This window comes from Moschus berezovskii, chromosome 23, assembly GCF_049115385.1.
Source record: "Moschus berezovskii isolate FMDL1 chromosome 23, NW_MosBer_1.0, whole genome shotgun sequence".
In the NCBI taxonomy this organism is placed as follows: domain Eukaryota; kingdom Metazoa; phylum Chordata; class Mammalia; order Artiodactyla; family Moschidae; genus Moschus; species Moschus berezovskii.
The window spans coordinates 22,826,005-22,843,481 of record NC_142482.1 but is presented as its reverse complement, the minus strand read 5'-3'; the positions used below and the strand labels follow the sequence as shown (position 1 = coordinate 22,843,481).

The 17,477-nt window shown below is 41.3% G+C and overlaps 1 protein-coding gene across 3 annotated transcripts in view; it reads right to left on the bottom strand.

Moving 5' to 3' along the window:
* C23H6orf89 (chromosome 23 C6orf89 homolog) overlaps window positions 1-13,668 on the bottom strand; it is a 37,499-nt gene extending 23,831 nt beyond the window's left edge. Inside the window, exons 1-4 of one of the 3 annotated variants that reach the window (XM_055406124.2) lie at window positions 13,537-13,591; window positions 5,329-5,401; window positions 4,617-4,824; window positions 3,946-4,159 (exon numbers count right to left, since the gene is read on the bottom strand). In XM_055406124.2, the coding sequence (XP_055262099.2) occupies window positions 3,946-4,159; window positions 4,617-4,805 (403 nt within the window). In that variant the 5' untranslated portion in view covers window positions 4,806-4,824; window positions 5,329-5,401; window positions 13,537-13,591. Of the gene's footprint in view, window positions 1-3,945; window positions 4,160-4,616; window positions 4,825-5,328; window positions 5,402-13,536 lie in introns of those variants that run through there. The other 2 variants (XM_055406126.2, XM_055406125.2) reach the window with 2 other exon arrangements.
* Window positions 13,669-17,477: the final 3,809 nt, after the last annotated feature.

Genomic DNA, 17,477 nt, shown 5'->3' with positions numbered 1-17,477 from the left:
CGAAAGAGGATGAAACGGTTAGATGGCATCACTGACTCAATGGACATGAGTTTGGGTAAACTCCGGGAGTTGGTGATGAACAGGGGGGCCTGCTGTGCTGCAGTTCATGGGGTCACAAAGAGTTGGACACGACTGAGCGACTGAACTGAACAGGCTGGAACCTGGCTTGTTTGAGGGCAAAGGCAGCAGGCAGTAAATGTGACTTGATGGAAAGAGCGGCAGACTCGAGTTAAGAAACTAAGGTTCAAGTGCTAGTCTGTCATGTGTAATTGGGTAAGCAAGCTATTCCACCTCTTCCAGCTTCAGTTTCCTCTTCATAAAACAGGGGCATGGAAGCAACCTAAATGCCCATCAAGAAAGGAGTGGATAAAGATGAGGTATACATGTACAGTGGAATATTGCTCAGCCATTAAAATGAATGAAACAATGTCATCTGCAGCAACATGGATGGACCTAGAAATCATCATGCTGAGTGAAGTCAGTCAGACAGAGGAGGAGAAAAATTGCATGATATCCCTTATATCGGGAATCTAAATAGAAATGATACAAATAATCTTATTTACAAAACAGAAACAGACACAGATTTAGAGGATAAACTTATGGTTGACAGAGGGGAAGATTCCAAGGTAGAGATAGTCAGAGAATTGGGGATGGACATGTACACACTGCTGTACTTAAAATGAAAAATTAACAAGGACCTACTGTATAGCACATGGAATTCTGCTCAGTGTTATGTAGCAGACTGGAAGGGAGGGGAGTTTAGGGGAAGAATGGATTCATGTACATGTATGGCTGAGTCCCTTTGCTGTTCACCTGAACAATCTCGACATTGCTAACTGGCTACACAAAATAATAATTTTGGCCAATACAAAATAAAAAGTTAAAAACAAAACAAACCAGGAGTATGTACCAGATCAACTCTAATGTTCCTTCTGAGCTCTAAGACAATGATTTTAGGGAAGGATAAAATCCAAGAGGACAGATGCCAGGGTCCAATGAATATAAAGGCAGGAGGCGAGAGATGGGGGTGGGAGAGTGGGTAAGAACTAAAATTGTAAATGTGAAGGGAAAACTATAGGTTAATAAGAGAAAGGACTGGGACTTCCCTGGTGGCCCAGTGGCTAAGACTCAGAGCTCCCAATGCAGTGGGCCAGGGTTCGATCCTGGTCAGGAAACAGAACCCACATGCTATAACTAAAGACCCTGTGTGCTGCAGCAAAGGCCTGGCACAGCCAGACAGAATAAATAAATCAATATTTTTTTAAAAAAGAGAGAGAAAAGATTAAGTCAAGTAGTAAGTCAAGGCTTCCCTGGTGGCTCAGTGGTAAAGAATCCGGTAAAGAATCTGCCTGCCATGGTTCCATGACTTACCAGCCATGGACTCTCAGGCAAGTGACCTAATTTCACTGTACTTCAGTGTCTTCTGTAAAACAGACATAAAACCAGAACCTACTGCCTAGGAAAATCAAAAGAGCCACCACATGGAAAACCCTTTGAACAGGGCCTGGCAACTGGGAAGTACTAAACAAGTCAGCTTAGTTATTTTCTGATACAGAGTGGGGTGTTTATATGACTCACCAGAGAGTCACTTCATTCACCCTATGAAGAGGATTTAGGGGCAGGGTTTCCTACCCAAGGCTGAAACCTAGAAAAACAAAACCCTACTTCTGTTGCCTTTTGTTCCCTGGGTAGAGTCAAGAGGGAAAACCGCCAGCGGTCGGGAGGAAACCTAACAGTACTTGTGGTGGTGCCTCTGGAGTGTCACTGTTGCCCCCTGCAAGGAGTGTCAGATGATCCTTGGGGGCACCAGGCCAGCCCTTAAGGAAATGGTACGCTGAAGGGCTTTCCTCTGGGGAGCCACACTCACTTTACATTCTCCCCCTACATTTACTTTAAAGGTACTGCTAAGTAGTCTTAACTGAAAGGCCGCTACTTTTTGGTACGTGACAATAGGAATGATAATTTATATGTTTTTTTTGTTTTTCTGGCCCTCTTTCAGGGCCAGCAGTTTGCACTTTTTTTTTTTTTGGCTTCACGGCATGTGGGATCTTAATTCCCTGATCAGGGATCAAACCCATGGCCTCTACAATGCAAGTACTGAGTCTTAACCACTGGACCCACCAGGGAAGTCCCTGCACTTCTGTTACCTAATTCTCCCCAACATGTTTCCATTCAACCCTTATTTCATTATGCATTCTTAAGCTTCCCTCCAAATGCTATGCAAAATGCTGTTACATGCCTACAGCTTCCCAGAATTATGAGACATAGGAAAATAGGGTAACAAATCTCCATTTACAAGTAAAAGCAGCACTATAGTAGAATCAACAACATTAAAGACCTAAAACCACACCCTTCCAATGCTCTGCCTTTACAAGTGTGCTCTAAGGACTCATTTTATTTCAATATGCAAAGCAAAATATTCATTTGGAGTGGTCAAACAACCTGGTTTGTTGACAAAACACTGACGTTTCTTGAATTTTTAAACTCTGATACACAGAATGAGCAATCACTGTCCACTGACTGTGTTTTCTTAACTCAAGAGTCTGTGGAGATGTAGTTTATAAGATGGGGAGAAAGAAAATAAATGCCGTGAACCTGGTCCTAAAAACTGCGGACTTCCTCCCATGAGCCACAGAGCAGAAGATGAGCTTCAAGAGGCTGGGAGGGGAAGACAGGACAGGGGCTGATGCATCCAAGGAAGCAGGGCAGGCTGGTCTCACTGACCAGTCTCTCTGGCTTTCTCCCCACGTGCTCTGGATCTCCCTGATAAAGAGTTGGAGCTCTGTTGATGACATTTCAAAAAATAACCTTCCCAATAAACAAAAGAAAGTTATATCTGGAATTCAGAAGTCTAAATATATGACTTGATTAAAAAAAAAAAAAAAAGACTTATGAGGTGGGGTTTTTGTTTCACAATGTTCCCTTCCTCTGATTTTGATATAATTCTGGAAACTTCTTCAGGATTTCCCCAAGTGTACAAAAATAGCTTTCAAAGGAGACCCAAACCAAGTGATGATTTTTATGACTGATTAGGTCTTGGCTTAAAGAGTAGCACTATGATTATAAAACTTGGTTTCAACTAATTTTTTTTTTGTGTGGAAAACAACATTGAAGAAAAGACATACTTCGTCAACAGTTATGTTGAAGCCTAAGGTTTCAGAATATGGTTATACAGAAAGTTCTATAATCTATTTGTGGTGTTAATGTACATATTGCTTCATACAGGCGAATAAGATAAACAGATAAAATAATAGATGGCTAAAATAAAATCCCCAAATAATATCCCTCTATTCTTTCTCAAAAAGTAAATTTCAAGTCTTACTGCATTACACTATTTTCAAAGAAGCAAATCCTCAAACGGTCTATCGGACCAGGAATTCCTGTGCTGCCACTGCATTGTTACTAAATTAAAGTGTTTCTTAAATTCAACTTATTGGCAAAGTTGTATACTTATGAGCACTATGTAAGTGAATTGTGAAACAGAAAAGATTCAACTGAAAGAGAGGGATACACCTAGACAAAAACCTAGCCAACAGGCTAAGGACTATTAAGGGGCTGGACTCAGATGCTTTCAATAAAGCAATAGCTACTTATTAAAATAAGTATTATGGATAAGGATCATAGGAGAGAAAATGGTAAAGATACATTCAAATCCTTCCTATAAGGAAAAACCCTCATCGCCAACATGTGTGTTTAAGAATCAGGGGGCTTAATTTGACAAGACCAGATGTGTTTCTCTGACAAGTTTCTTCATCCTCTGAGCCTCAGTATCTCAATCTGCAAAATGGGGTAATAAAACCCATACCACAGATTTTAATGAGGATGTAATTAAATGAGACAACACGGGAAAGTGTCTCTCATTCAATGTCAATAAATGTGACCTTCTTTCTCATAATATACTGCCAAGAAAGCTGTATCTAATCAGTAGTAAATGCAGTGTTCTACCTGGAAAGGGTCTGTCTTCATTACCCCCATGCAGAGGCACTCCCTTATTTTCTGGCATATACTTCTTGGTAATGGGCAAAGACATCAGCCGGATGTGATGGATGAGTGAGCGCCAGGTGTAAGCTCCGGAAAGCACTGGTTCAGGTGGTAACGGGCTGAAAGGTTGAATCACAAAGTAGGCAGTGAGCAAGATTAATCCCAGGGTTATGAAGACCTACAAGGAAAGACAGGAAATGGATTAATAACGGTCCCAGCAAATGAAATACTTTAATTCCAAGGGGAAAAGAAAAAAAAAAAAACAGGCATCTTCTACTTTGTCCAATGTGTTCTAAGAACTAATCCATTTTCATAAACAAGCCATTGACATTCACTTCTGAAAGGTAAAGCTTAACAACTGTAAGGACTACAAGGCTCACCAAGTTTATATCACATGGATCAGGGGCCATGTTCACCATTTAAAAATATACGCAAATACAGCTAACCATAAGTACACAGCTTTCATCTACAACATTTAACAAAAGAGTCAAGTTTCCTAATCATGTATAGTAACAAAGAGTAAAGGCCAACTGACTCAGAAAAACCAAGGTTCAGAGGTGGAATCAGTCAGCAGCAATATCTGGGGAGAATGTTGATGAGTCTGTGCTCTGTCTAAGCTCTGTCCAAGTCTTTACCTTGTACACAGCTAGAAGAAGGGGATACTGGGGTGGCCCCCTCTGAGGTTCATTCTTCTCCAGCAGCTGTCTGATAAATTTTTCAATTGCCTTCTCTGACATGCCACACTGATGGCCCGTCTGTCTTACCAAATCAACAGATTCTGAGAGTTTGTCAAAAATGCTGATCTCATTAGCGGCAAGATCCATGTCTTCCAATGCAGAGTCTCTGAGAGACAGAGAGAAAATAAATGAAAAAAGATGGTTTCTTTAAAGTACTTCCTTTTCAAAGTTACATCCTTTAGAACAGTACTTCTCGGCCACCTGTGGAGAGAGACCAGTTCTGTGTTTTTCCCAATCCACTGCTGACCAACTCTTTTGTAAAACATAATGAATATGCTGAGATAATGTCAAGATGTGATACAAATTTTTAAGTGTTTCTTAACTGTGGGCTAGTAACAAAAATCGTTTACAGACCAGCACTAGTTTCCAAACACTTTGAGGAATACCAGTTCAGAGCACAAAAAAAATCCTTAATGGGACTCTGAAATGCTAGTGCCCATCCAAAATGATTTTTTAAGAATAAATATTTATTTGTCTGTGTTGGGTCTTAGTTGCGACACTTGGGATCTATGTCGTGGCATGAGGGATCTGTTAGTTGAGGTATATGGGATCTACTTCCCTGACCAGGGATCAAACCTGGGCCCCCTGCATTGGGAGCGAGGAGTCTTACCTACTGGACCACCTGGGAAGTCTCCCAAATGATTTCTGAAACCAATCACAGGAGATCTGCTACAGGTAACTTACTAAAATAAAAAGAAATAAGACTATGGAAAGTGTTATTGATTAATTATTTCCTTCCTTTCACATCAAATGAACCTTTTAGCAACAGGAGAGGAGGAACTGATCACTGAAGGCAAGATTTACTGAGGAACCTGCTGATATGCTTTGTTCCTGGCTGAGCAAGGATTTCAGACAACACAAAACCATGGCATGGGAGCACTTCACACCCGGCAGGCTGCAGTCCTCCTGCTTTTCTGCAAATAGAATTTTAGACAACAAAGGGCATTTTGTTTGTATTAACCTAAGATCTATATAACTCATTTTAAAATCCAATTTGTGTTCTCAAAGTTATTTTAAAGCCAGGCCATTTCACAATGGCCATACACAGAATTCTCCCTGGATCACTTGTAAAACAAAATAAAGCACTTCTCTTTAAAAAGCTCTTGGGCTACAGAACAGTGTTTTTCTTCATTTATAGGAGGAAAAACAGCACTTGGGATCTATGCTGTCTTCTGTTGGTTGGGAGTTTTGTTGTTGCTGTTGTTTTCGTAACACAGAGGGTCCTCTTATTTCACAGATTTCATCCCTAAGGTGTTTCTAACATTGAAAAGCACTGACAGAGAACAACTCTATCCCTTCCGTGAGGAGATGCTGCCCTCTGTGGAGCAGAAGACAACAGTCAGGAGGCTCCAGCAGAGGCGGCGGCCTGCGCTGCCACCGGCCAGCTCGCCTCCTGGTACAGCTCCAGCAGAGGCGGCGGCTCGCCTCCTGGTACAGCTCCTCCTCTAACGGTGCCACTAGTCCTTAACTGCCTGCAAGGCAGATCACCTGGAGAGCTCTTCAGGAACGCTCATACCAGAGACCCAACCAAGGCTAGCTAAATCAGAGTCGGACTTCGAATGGTGGATTAACAGGTAACCCATGTTTTGAGGACTGGAGAGGGGAGGAACCCCACACGTTTTAGGGGATACAATCTTTCTCCAAACTCTCTGCTGTTGCTCAAAGGGTTTATTTTAAAGACCACATAGGGCTTCGTTTTAAGCTTCAGGTGAAAGGGTGGTGAAAGTCTATTTTAAAGTGTGTATTTTCGGGAATTTCCTGACAGTCCAGTGGTTAGGACTTGGCTCCTTCGCTGCCGGGGGCTGGGGTTCAATCCCTGGTTGGGGAACTAAGATTCTACAATCTGCATGGCATGGCCAAAAAAGATAATAACATAAAATAAAATGGATATTTTCAACAAATGGTGCTGGAACAACTACATATCCACATGCAAAAGAACGAAGGTGGATGCTTCCTTATACTACAGATAAAAATTAATTCAGAATGGATAAAAGACTTAAAACTAGAAAACAAAGGCGGAAATCTCTGTAACACTGGATGAGGCAATGGCTTCTTAAACAGCATACCAAAAGCACAAGTAGCAAAAGAAAATTAAATTGGACTACATCAAAATGAACAACTTTTGTGCTGCCAATGATACCACGGAGAAAGTGAAATGACAGCCTACAGAATGGGGGAGGGGGGTGATATTATTTGCAAATTATCTGATAAGGGACTAGCAGTCAGAGTTCATAAAGAATTCTTACAACTCAATTATAAAAAGATAAACACCCAATTAAAAATGGGCAAAATATCTGAATAGATACTTCTCCACAGAGGATATACAAATAGCCAAGAAACTCATAAAAAGATGTTTAACCTCATTAGCCATCAAGGAAGTGTAAATCGAAACCCCAGTGAGATACCACCTCCCACCCACTGGGATGGCTATAATCAAAAACTCAGAGAATAACAAGTGCTGGCAGTGGAACTCTTGTACACTGCGAGTGGGAATGTAAAATGATGCAGCAGCTTTGGAAGTTTGGCAGTTCCTCAAAAACTCAAATACAGAGCTACCATAGGAGCCAGCAACTCCACTTCCAAGTGTGTACCCATGATAATTTAAAACAAATATCCACACAAAAACTTGTTTAGCCACAGTATTTATAAGAGCTCAAAAATGAAAGCAAACCAATCCAGGAAAGGATAACAAAATGGATTTCAATAATATTCATACATCAATAATATCCATAAAATGGAATATTACTGGACAATAAAAAGGAATAAAATACTGATATATGCTACAACATGGATGAACCTTGAAAACATTATGCTAAGTGAAAGAAGATAATTACATGACTGAATTGATATGAAAAGTCGAGGACAGGCAAATCTATACAGACAAAAAGCATTTATTAAGGGTTGCCTAGGGAAGGGAGTGGGGAGGAATGGGGAGTGACTGTTAATAGATACAAAGCTACTTCCCGGAGTGACAAAAATGTTCAAAACAAATTGTGATTGTTGCGCAACTCTGTGAATAAGCAAAACCCACTGAACTGTATATTTTAAATAGGTGAGTTTCACGGCATACATAAATTACATCTCAATAAAGATATTTTAAATGTGTATTTATTGAATTTGAACTTATCGCTCTTGTGGCATTTACTATACTCACTGCTATGATTTGGCTAAGTCACTTGGCCTATTTCCCCATCCAAAAGACATGAGGATTGAACCAGAATGTTTTTAAGGTTTCCTCTAGCTCTAAAATTCTAGGGGTGTATGACTATTTCAGGAAGTACAAAATGATAATATGATACTGAATACACACACTTCTTGCAAGCTGTACATCCTTCTTCCCTGAGATTCTAACGCATTTCCCGAGTTACCAGAAGGACAGTTACTAATAATTTAATGAAGTTTCTACAAGCACATGGGGGATCTTGGTAATATATTGCCTTTTGTCTTTGGTAAAATCAGTGGTTCTCAACTAGGGACGACTCTCCTCCCCCTCCCTCCAGGGGTATATGGAAAGTTTGGAGACATTTGTGATTGTCACACTTCAGGGGTACTACTGGCATCTAGTGGATATGATGTTAATTAAAAAACAACAACAAAAAATCTTGTCCCTTTAGGTCAGACTAGCAGAGCAGCTCCCTTGGTGGGATCTGTTGAAAGTCAACCCTCAACACAAGGGTTTGTATTAAAAAAAACAAAGAACTTGTCCCTTAAAAAAAAAAAAATCAAACACAAAGTCAGGGTTAAGCATCAAGTATATTCATCCAGACTGAGTGAAATCAGCTGAAGCTTGATGGCAATCCCTTTCTTTCTAGTAAGAAGGTCCAACTCTGGCAGAAATGAGCTTTGCCACACAGAGAAGTTTCTATGAGTGAGCTTGACTCTATACCTGCAAAGGCATAGGCAGAATGACCTGCAGAGTTACAAAAATCAAGGTATCATGCAACACTCTTTATACACTGAAATGCCAGAAGCCTGGGAGTGGGACCCAGGTGTGGAAGTTTTGAAACCTCTTTCCTGCTGATCAGGCACACCCCCAATCAGGAGACACTGCTGTGGAACAGTACTTCTCAAGCAGGGTGATTCTGCTCCCCAGGGGATGTCTGGAGACCTTTTTGACTGTCAAAACTGGAGGGGTACTCAACATTTCCCAGTGATTTTTTTCTTCTCCATGCCAACTTCAAAGTCCCAAGAAGAGGGAAACCCAAAGGGAACAGTCAGGAAAACCTGGAATTTCTACTTTCTCTCACAGTCATAATTCATGTCTCGCAGCAAGTCTACCAGGCCTGTATTTACTTCTGATCTTGAACAAAACAACTTCTTACGTAACAGAATACCATCTTCTGTAGGTAGACACACATTAGTACACTTGGCAATAGACTGTAAATGATACATTTTTCTCCAAAGAAAGTTATACATAAACACACACAAACAAAACTGTAGGGGCACTACAAGCATCTAACATATAAAGACTAAACCTCTTAGGATGCACAGGACAACTCCCCGTGACAAAGAACTCAAAATGTTAAAGAGTGCTGAGGTTAAGAAATCGTGCTTTCAAGAGAGGCCTGGGGGAGATAAGCCAGGGTGCTGTTAATGTCTGAAGGATTACTTCAGGAATAGAAGGAGGCAACTGACAACTCTGAAGGGATGTTCTCCACAATTCCTTCTGTCTCAGTCTAGGAAAACACAGGACAGAGACATAGCTGGTAGAATGACAGAACTCACCAATAAAGATGTTTAAGGCAGAAAACAGGATAAGAGGTCAGACAAAATGTACATTTCTCCTTTATACTGCTTAAAACAGAATTTCTCTATTGATATAAATATGTCCTGAATACTGATATGACATCACCCTGGATGTCAAATCCAAAGCTGTTTCCCCAAATAAACAGCTATACCATCCAGGCAACTCTAAGATGCAATACTGGCAAATCCAGTTAAAACACAAAAGCTGTATTCAGAAAGTTTCAAAAGCCCATCTAAATATGTCCCAATCTTCAACTATGGGAGGAATATACAGAGTACCTAATAATAAATTTTCTTTTTCCATATACTAGGTTCTTTAGTATTATGCTAGCTATGTAGTATGATAATCCATTCTTCAGTGTTATGAATATATTCCACTTTTTCCAATGATTTTTATTGATTGAAGACATGTTTCATTAAACTGGAAAAAAATGTTAGCATTGAATTGTAATAAAAACCACTAAGAAAATACAAATTCCACATTTAAAGGAAAGATAAATGATAAAACATTAAAATGATACAATTTAAAAGAGGAGCAATTTAAAACTGTAGTAACTGCTTTAAATTTACAATTAAGGGAATTCTACTTTTTTGCACTCTTATCATTAATGTTTCTCTTTCTGGACATTTCTGCTCATTGAGGCTTGAAGAGTCTAGTATCTTCTTTGCTCTCTGAAAATACACTGTTTTTCTCTCAATTTTTTATTTTGAAAAATTTCAAGCCTCTAGAAAAACTGTAATAATACAATGAATGTTTGTATATCCTTAACTTAGGCTCACCAATTGTTAACAAACATTTGGCTATATTTGCTTTCTGTCCAACTGTTTTTGGTTTTTTTTAACCAGAACCATCTGAAACTTATTAGTGTAACACGTCATGAAATCACTTCTAAATGGTTCAACATGTCCCTCCTGAGAATAAGGGTATTATTCTACATAACCATCAGCATCATTATCATACCTATTAAAATGAATAATTCTCTAACATTACTTAATATCTAGTCCATGGTCAAACTTTCAAAAAAAAGAAAGGCCATACAGCTTTTTAGAAATCCAGGCACCAACCAATGATCACATATCACAGTTACCTATTATGTCTCATTGGTCTACTTAAATCTACAACAGATGCTGGTGTTTTGTTTTCTGGCCTTTTATGACACTGACATATTTGAAGCAGGAACCCCCAGATTTTTAAACACATCTCCTAGTCTCACTTTTTCTAGTTTCTATGGTTTAAAAAAAAAAAAAATCCTTCCTCTCTAGATTTCCAGAGCTCATACTCTTCCTCTCTTCCAAGTTAAGCTCTCAAAAAAAAAAAAAAGTCTCACTTCCCTCTCTTGTTTTCAGGTCTCCACTGGCTTCTTTTCGCTTCATGCCACCCACACTGCTTTCACTAAGGTCACCAAAGGCTTTCTTCACGTGCCAAGTCCAAAGGACACGGTTTCAGTTATCGCTCTGCGGCTGCTGCCATTGCTATCCACTATCTCCCTCAAGTGCCCTCAGACCTTGGCGCAGTCCTCTTGTCCTCATTCTCTCGGAGTGCTGGAACTCACCACGGGTGTCCTTGGCTGTCTCACTCCCTCCACAGCTTTCGTGATGCCTAAATCTCTTCTCCAATCTAGAACTCTCTCCAAAACTCAAGACCCATCTATCTAATCGGCTACCAGGCATCCTGGCCCAAATTTCTTAATAGTCCCGTACGTGTAATGTGTCCCTACCTGACTAATTATTTTTCCCCTGCAAACTGCTTATCCTACTGTATCCCTTTTCTTAAATAATGGAAACTTCAGTTCTCCAAATTGAAAACCTCTCCTCCTGCTTCCTTATCCCCACCAATGGCCCAACCACCAAATCCTCAATTTTATATCCTGTATGGCTCTCACATTCATCACCTCCTCTTTGGCTCCACATCAGTGGCAGTCAAGGCCCTCAACATCCCTCACAAAGATATTTTAATTTCTATACTTCCAACCCCTTTTCTCCTTTCTGAGCCAGTCTCTACAAATTATTTTTCTAAAACACAAATTGGCTCACACTGCTCATCTATTTAAAGCACTTTAGCACTTTCCTTGACTTCGCACGCCGGGCTAGGGAACAATTTAGCATGGCGGTTAAGAATACCAGCACTGGAGTCAGAAAAAGCTGAATTCAAATACTAGATTCTCCCATCTACTGTGTAGCCATGAGACACTGTTTTAACCTCTCTAAAGCCTCAGAATTTTTATCTATAAAATAAGCATAATTGTGTCTTTCCAACCATGTTGTTAATCGATCACAAGCTGATATATCTAAAACATTTGTCTTATTACCCAAATTAAATAAGTAAAATTACAATAAGTTGAGTCCAAATGACTTAGCACGACCCACTGGTTACTTCCTATCCGTTCAGTCTCGTTTCCCATTCTTCCCTTACATTCTTTGTTGCCATATTATTTCACACCTTTCTGCTTCTGTACACATAATTTTCTCCGTTTACAAAAACTATCCCCCCATGCTTTGCCCAGCGAGTGAACACTATTTCTGTCCTTTGAATCTTAGACCTTCATTTCTGCCCTTTGAACCTTAAACACAACCCTATCACTGTGGATTACATCTATTCCTTGTCTTCCCTGCCACAAAAACTGTTTATTGAAAGCAGATTTTTTAGAGAAAATAACAACACAAACTAATAACAGAGATGCAAATTTACCTGAGATATGCAGCCTTATCACTGCCTGTTGAACAAATTTATAGAAAAGACCTAAAGTAATCATTTTGTTCACAAACTAACTAATGGTTTATTTTACTTATTATTTTTTAAAGATACATCAGCCTAATGACAGTTTAGGTGAGCAAGATAGGAACTTCACACTTGGATTTTGTGTGTGTGGAGCTTTAAGTAGCTGTGGAAGAACAGGGATTTGAACTGGGTCTTGAAAACTGTTTTGTTCTAAAGCAGGAAGGGCAAACAGGGCCTGTGGTATTCAAATTTGTGGATGTGAACTTCAGTCAAAACTTCAATGTAGCAAAGCTAAATCTCGGTTAAAGCATGTCGTTCCTTAAAGGGAAACTGTCATAACTCAAACTCAAATAAGCAGATTTATTAAGGGAGAGATGTCCATGGAGGATTCCACTATGGGGACAACCAAATGAGCAAATAGGAAAAGCCAGAAATTCTTCTGGAAGTAGTCTCTATTATGAGTGAAAGTGTTAGTCGCTCAGTCTGTCTGACTCTTTGTGAACCCGTGGACTGTAGCCGGCCAGGCTCGTCTGTCCATAGAATTCTCCAGGCAAGAATACAGGAATGGGTTGCCATTTCCTCCTCCAGGGGATCTTCCTGACCCAGGGATCGTACCCACTTCTCCTGCATTGCAAGTGGATTCTTTATCATCTGAGCCACCAGGGAAGCCCCTATTATGAGGAGAAAGCCAAATACCTTAAAATTGGTGTACTGGCAAATACCAAGGATATGCAGGCTCTTAGACCAGAAAAAAAGTGTGGCTTGCAGGACTAATTATCTTAAAATACTAGGCAATACGAAGCAGGCGAATTTCCTTGTTCTAAATGGAGATTACAAACAGCTCATTTAATCAAGCCAATAAACCAAGTCATATTCCTTTCTGAAATCCGAGATGCCATGGTTATCATATACCAAGACCACACTTAAAAAAAAAAAAAATTCCTTCCCTAACAGTTATCAGAAAAAGATGTTTCGGAGTGGGGCGGGGAATCTATTATAAACATTCAAAAAAAACAAAACAAATCTAAAATGGCAACGAAATATAGACTTTGCTAGGACCGCTGTTTTGGTCACTACCGTGACCCCGCGAACAAGTTCAATTAGGGCGGAACTCTCTGCTCTCCCCGGCAGAGCCAAGGGAAAAAGGGAGAAGTCTTAACCCCGGGGGAGTTGGTGAAGGGTGCTGTCAATCAGTCCGCGAAAGGCCAAAGGCTCAGAGAAGGGGTCAGCGCAGAAGCAGGACTGGCACTGGCGCGGAAAGGTGGGCTGTGCGAGGATTTAATAGCCGGGTGCGGCGACAGTGTTGTCACGAGGCTGCCTCCCCCCTCCCGGCCTCGGGCCCCAGTCACTCACATACGGAGCCCGCGCCCCCTCGGGCTCCTCCCGCCTCGGGGACAGCAAGCCGCCGGGCGAGGAGGATAGGCCGACAACTTCCTGCTTCCGGGCGCGCAACCCGGAAGCAACTCCCACTCCACAGGCGAGGCGGCGCTCCTTCTTCCCGCCGGAAGCTTCCGCCAGAAGTAGAACGGGCTATGTCTCGGAGAACTTGGGAACTATCACGAGATCTGGAGAGTACGACTTCTTGCTCCCCCTGGCGGCCAGTTCTTCCCTCTCGGTCTTCTTCAGCCCTTGCCAGTGGTCTCTGTGAGCCAACGCCGACTTCATAGCTGAACTAATTCATTCAATGAGTATTTGTTGAGCCTCCTACTATGTGACAGGCAACGTGTTAGGCATTAAGAGATGGAAGTGGGAGGGATAACGTAAATGGTGGGCAGGGTCTTACCTTTGAAATCTAAAAGAAAGGCAGACAAATAGATCACTCAAATTTACACACGGCACACTCATTAATGTTTACTCTGCCAGACATTACAAAGGACTTTATATTCGTGAAACTGCTTCAACAACCTTCATTTGTCCTCTTACTAACCAAGCTGAAGTTTATGGAAAGGTTAAATTGCTCGAGATTACACTGGAAACTCGCTCTGCTCAGATTCTGATCTGGAACACGCCCTGTGTGAATGCTGAACTGAACTGGATAAGGCATGCCTGCTCAGTCATGTCTGACTCTCCGCCACCCCATAGCCTGTAACCCTCCAGGCTCCTCTGTTCACGGAATCTCCAGGCAAGAATAGTGGAGTGAGTTGCCATTTCCTACTCCAGGGGATCTTCCTGACCTTGGGATTGAATTCGTGTCTTCTGCATTGCTGGCTGATTCTTTTGATTCTTTACCACTATGCCACCTGGGAAGCCCAACTGCATAAGGACATGGTCCCTAACATAGGTTATTGACAGTCTGCTTGGTGAGAAGAAAATCTGAGACAAGCATTTAGACAGTGATGGAATTGGAACCAAATTAAAGATCAAGAAGAGAGAAGGAGAGTCTACTACAGACAGGATGAGTAGAAAGGAGGAGATGGAACAAGGGAGATTCGGTGAAGTTTGGTAAAGCATTGCAAGGAAAAAGACTAGCTTGGGCAGAAGTCTTAAAGTGGGAATGCTGATTCCACATATAAGGCTTGGATAATAAAATAGTCCAAAATCTGACTGGAGAAGTCAGTGAGTGGTCAATGATGAAGGGCCTTCAAGCTCAGGCCAAGTGATTTGGAATTTTAATAGGCAACGAGAAACCATTTAATACTTCATGGCAATATCTTATAGTATTTCAGATGAGGGCTTTGGCTGCTGTGTGTAAAATGGGTTACTGGAGGGAAACCAAAGGGCAGGGAAGCTCCAGCAAAGGAGCTTCTGAAATAATCCTGGTGTTAAAGGTCTGAAACAGCAGTGGGAATGCGAAGAAAGGAATACAATTTGGGGACCTTTGGAAAAAAGAGTGGACATGTTTGATGATGTGTCATTTACAGGGAGCAGAGATAAACAGGAGATCCTTAGGATTCCAGCTCAAAAAATGATGTTATAATTTTGTTTTTAATAAGGGACATTTATTCATAAGACACATTAAACTTAGATACAGAATAAATGATGTAAGTACAAGCTGCAATCTAATAGTGAACTTAGAACAGGAATCTAGGCCTCTTTGTCAACTCTGCCCTGAAATCACTGACACCTAATGTTCTCTTGGGAATAAAAAGTCCAACCAAAGCTGAGCCTCTTGAGTAAGGATTTTGGAATGAGACAGCAAGGTGCGGTCTTATGCTTCTGTTAAACCCCAGTGCATCCTCACCATGCCCTAAGCCTCCCAAGATACATGGTAAGGAACTACGTAAGGTCCAGGGAAAGGAAACTCAGATAACAACAGACAGGACCAACAGTGAAAACTTTTCCATCCAGCTTAAAGGCCATAACGAGGGCACGAACACAAGACTGCAGGAAGTGTAGATTAACCATACCTTACCTTACATTCGCACAGCTTTCATCAGTCTAAAATGTAATTTTCTTTTAAAAAATAATTTTATTCATTTTATTCATTTATTTATGGCTGTGCTGGGTCTTCATTGCTGCACAGGCTTTTCTCTCGTTGAAGAGAGTGGTGGCTTCTCGTTGCAGTGCATGGGCTATAGGTGCACAGGTTTCAGTAGTTGTAATTCCCAGGCTCAGTAGTTGTGGCACACGGGCTTAGTTAGTTAAGTTAGTTAAGGTGGTACATGGGATCTTCCCGCAGCAGGGATTGAACCTTTGTCTGCTGCATTCCAGGCGATTGTTTACCACTGAGCTACCAGTGGTAAACATTTAGAGAAGCCCCCAAAATGTAATTTTCTGTTTATTGTTCATTCAATGAAACTTGAGCATCCTATGTTCAGTTCTCTGCGAGGCGGGCACAAAGATGAACAAGGCTCAGTTATTCTCTCAAGGAACGCACTGTCTAGTTTGACCTTTACAATCTTGTATACCCTTATTCTTGCTTGGCAATTAAGGAAACTAGGATTGAACTGTGGTCAAGAGCACAGGATCACAGCTGTGGTACTTTGAGCAAGTTATCTCTGTAAGTCTGTTTCCTCAAAGTAAAACGGGGAATAGTGATACCTGCCTCTTGTGGGTTTGAAGATTAAGTGTTGTCAAAAGTTCAAAAATTAGCTACAAGGATATATTGCACAGCACAGGGAATATGGCCAATATTTTACAATAACTATAAATGGAGTATAACCTCTACAAATTGTGAATGAGGAAGTTTTCAAGTCTGATTTCCATTTGTGTTTGATTTTTAACAGTGTGAAAGTACACAATAGTGCTTACTGGATGCCTGGTACAAAGTAAGCATTCATTTAACTGCCATTATCAGTTCAGTTCAGTCGCTCAGTCGTGTCCGACTCTTTGCGACCCCATGAATCACAGCACGCCAGGCCTCCCTGTCCATCACCAACTCCCAGAGTTCACTCAAACTCATGTCCATCGAGTCGGTGATGCCATCCAGCCATCTCATTCTCTGTCGTCCCCTTCTCCTCCTGCCCCCAATCCCTCCCAGCATCATGGTGTGCACAGCATTTACAGTGTGTTCACTGACCCCATTTCTTTCTTGTCCTCCCTCCAAACCTCCTCTCATCATCTTTGATAATGTGCAAACACTCCTAACAACCTTGGACTACCATCTATCCCAGCCACAGTGACTCTAATCCTTGCTTCTAGCCCTGACCTATTTGATATTCATTCTCCTAGCTTTCCCTTCCTTTAGCTCTGATTTTCTTTCCAGTCCTTCCCTCTTCCCTTTCCCCAGACACTTTTGCCTTTGGAGACTATAAGTTTGATTTGCTTTATGGCTATGGGGCTATGGACCTGTTGTTGCTGTTTAATACCAAAACCATGTCCAAGTCTTTTGCGACTGCATGGAGTATAGATCAGGCTCCTCTGTCCATGGGATTTCCCAAGCAAGAATACTGGAGTCGGTTGCCATTTCCTTTTCCACGGGGTCTTCCTGACCCAGGGATCTAGCCTGTGTCTCCTGCATTGGCAGGTGGATTCTTTACCACTGAGTCACTTGGGAAGCCTGGCTATGGACATATAAGTCATTTAACTGCTGAGTCTCAGTTTTCACATCTGAAAAATGGGAATAATAACATCAACGTTACAAGATTGTTTTGCGGAGTAGATAACATAATAATGTTCAAGGGCTATGTAAATGTACAGCGCCTTACATTTAGTGTTAGTTTCTGGCAGCTCTCATCTCTATCCCCTTCCGTCCTCTTCCTCTTCTTGGGTCTCAGCACTATTGTGGGACTAAGAAATTCTTCCAAACGGAAGGTTAGGTTTTAACTCCATTAGAAGTGCAGATTTGCTGGTCGGTCACGCCTCCCCCTGCCTAAACGAACCAATCAGAGCGTCCATAGGATGCCGCGGTCTCT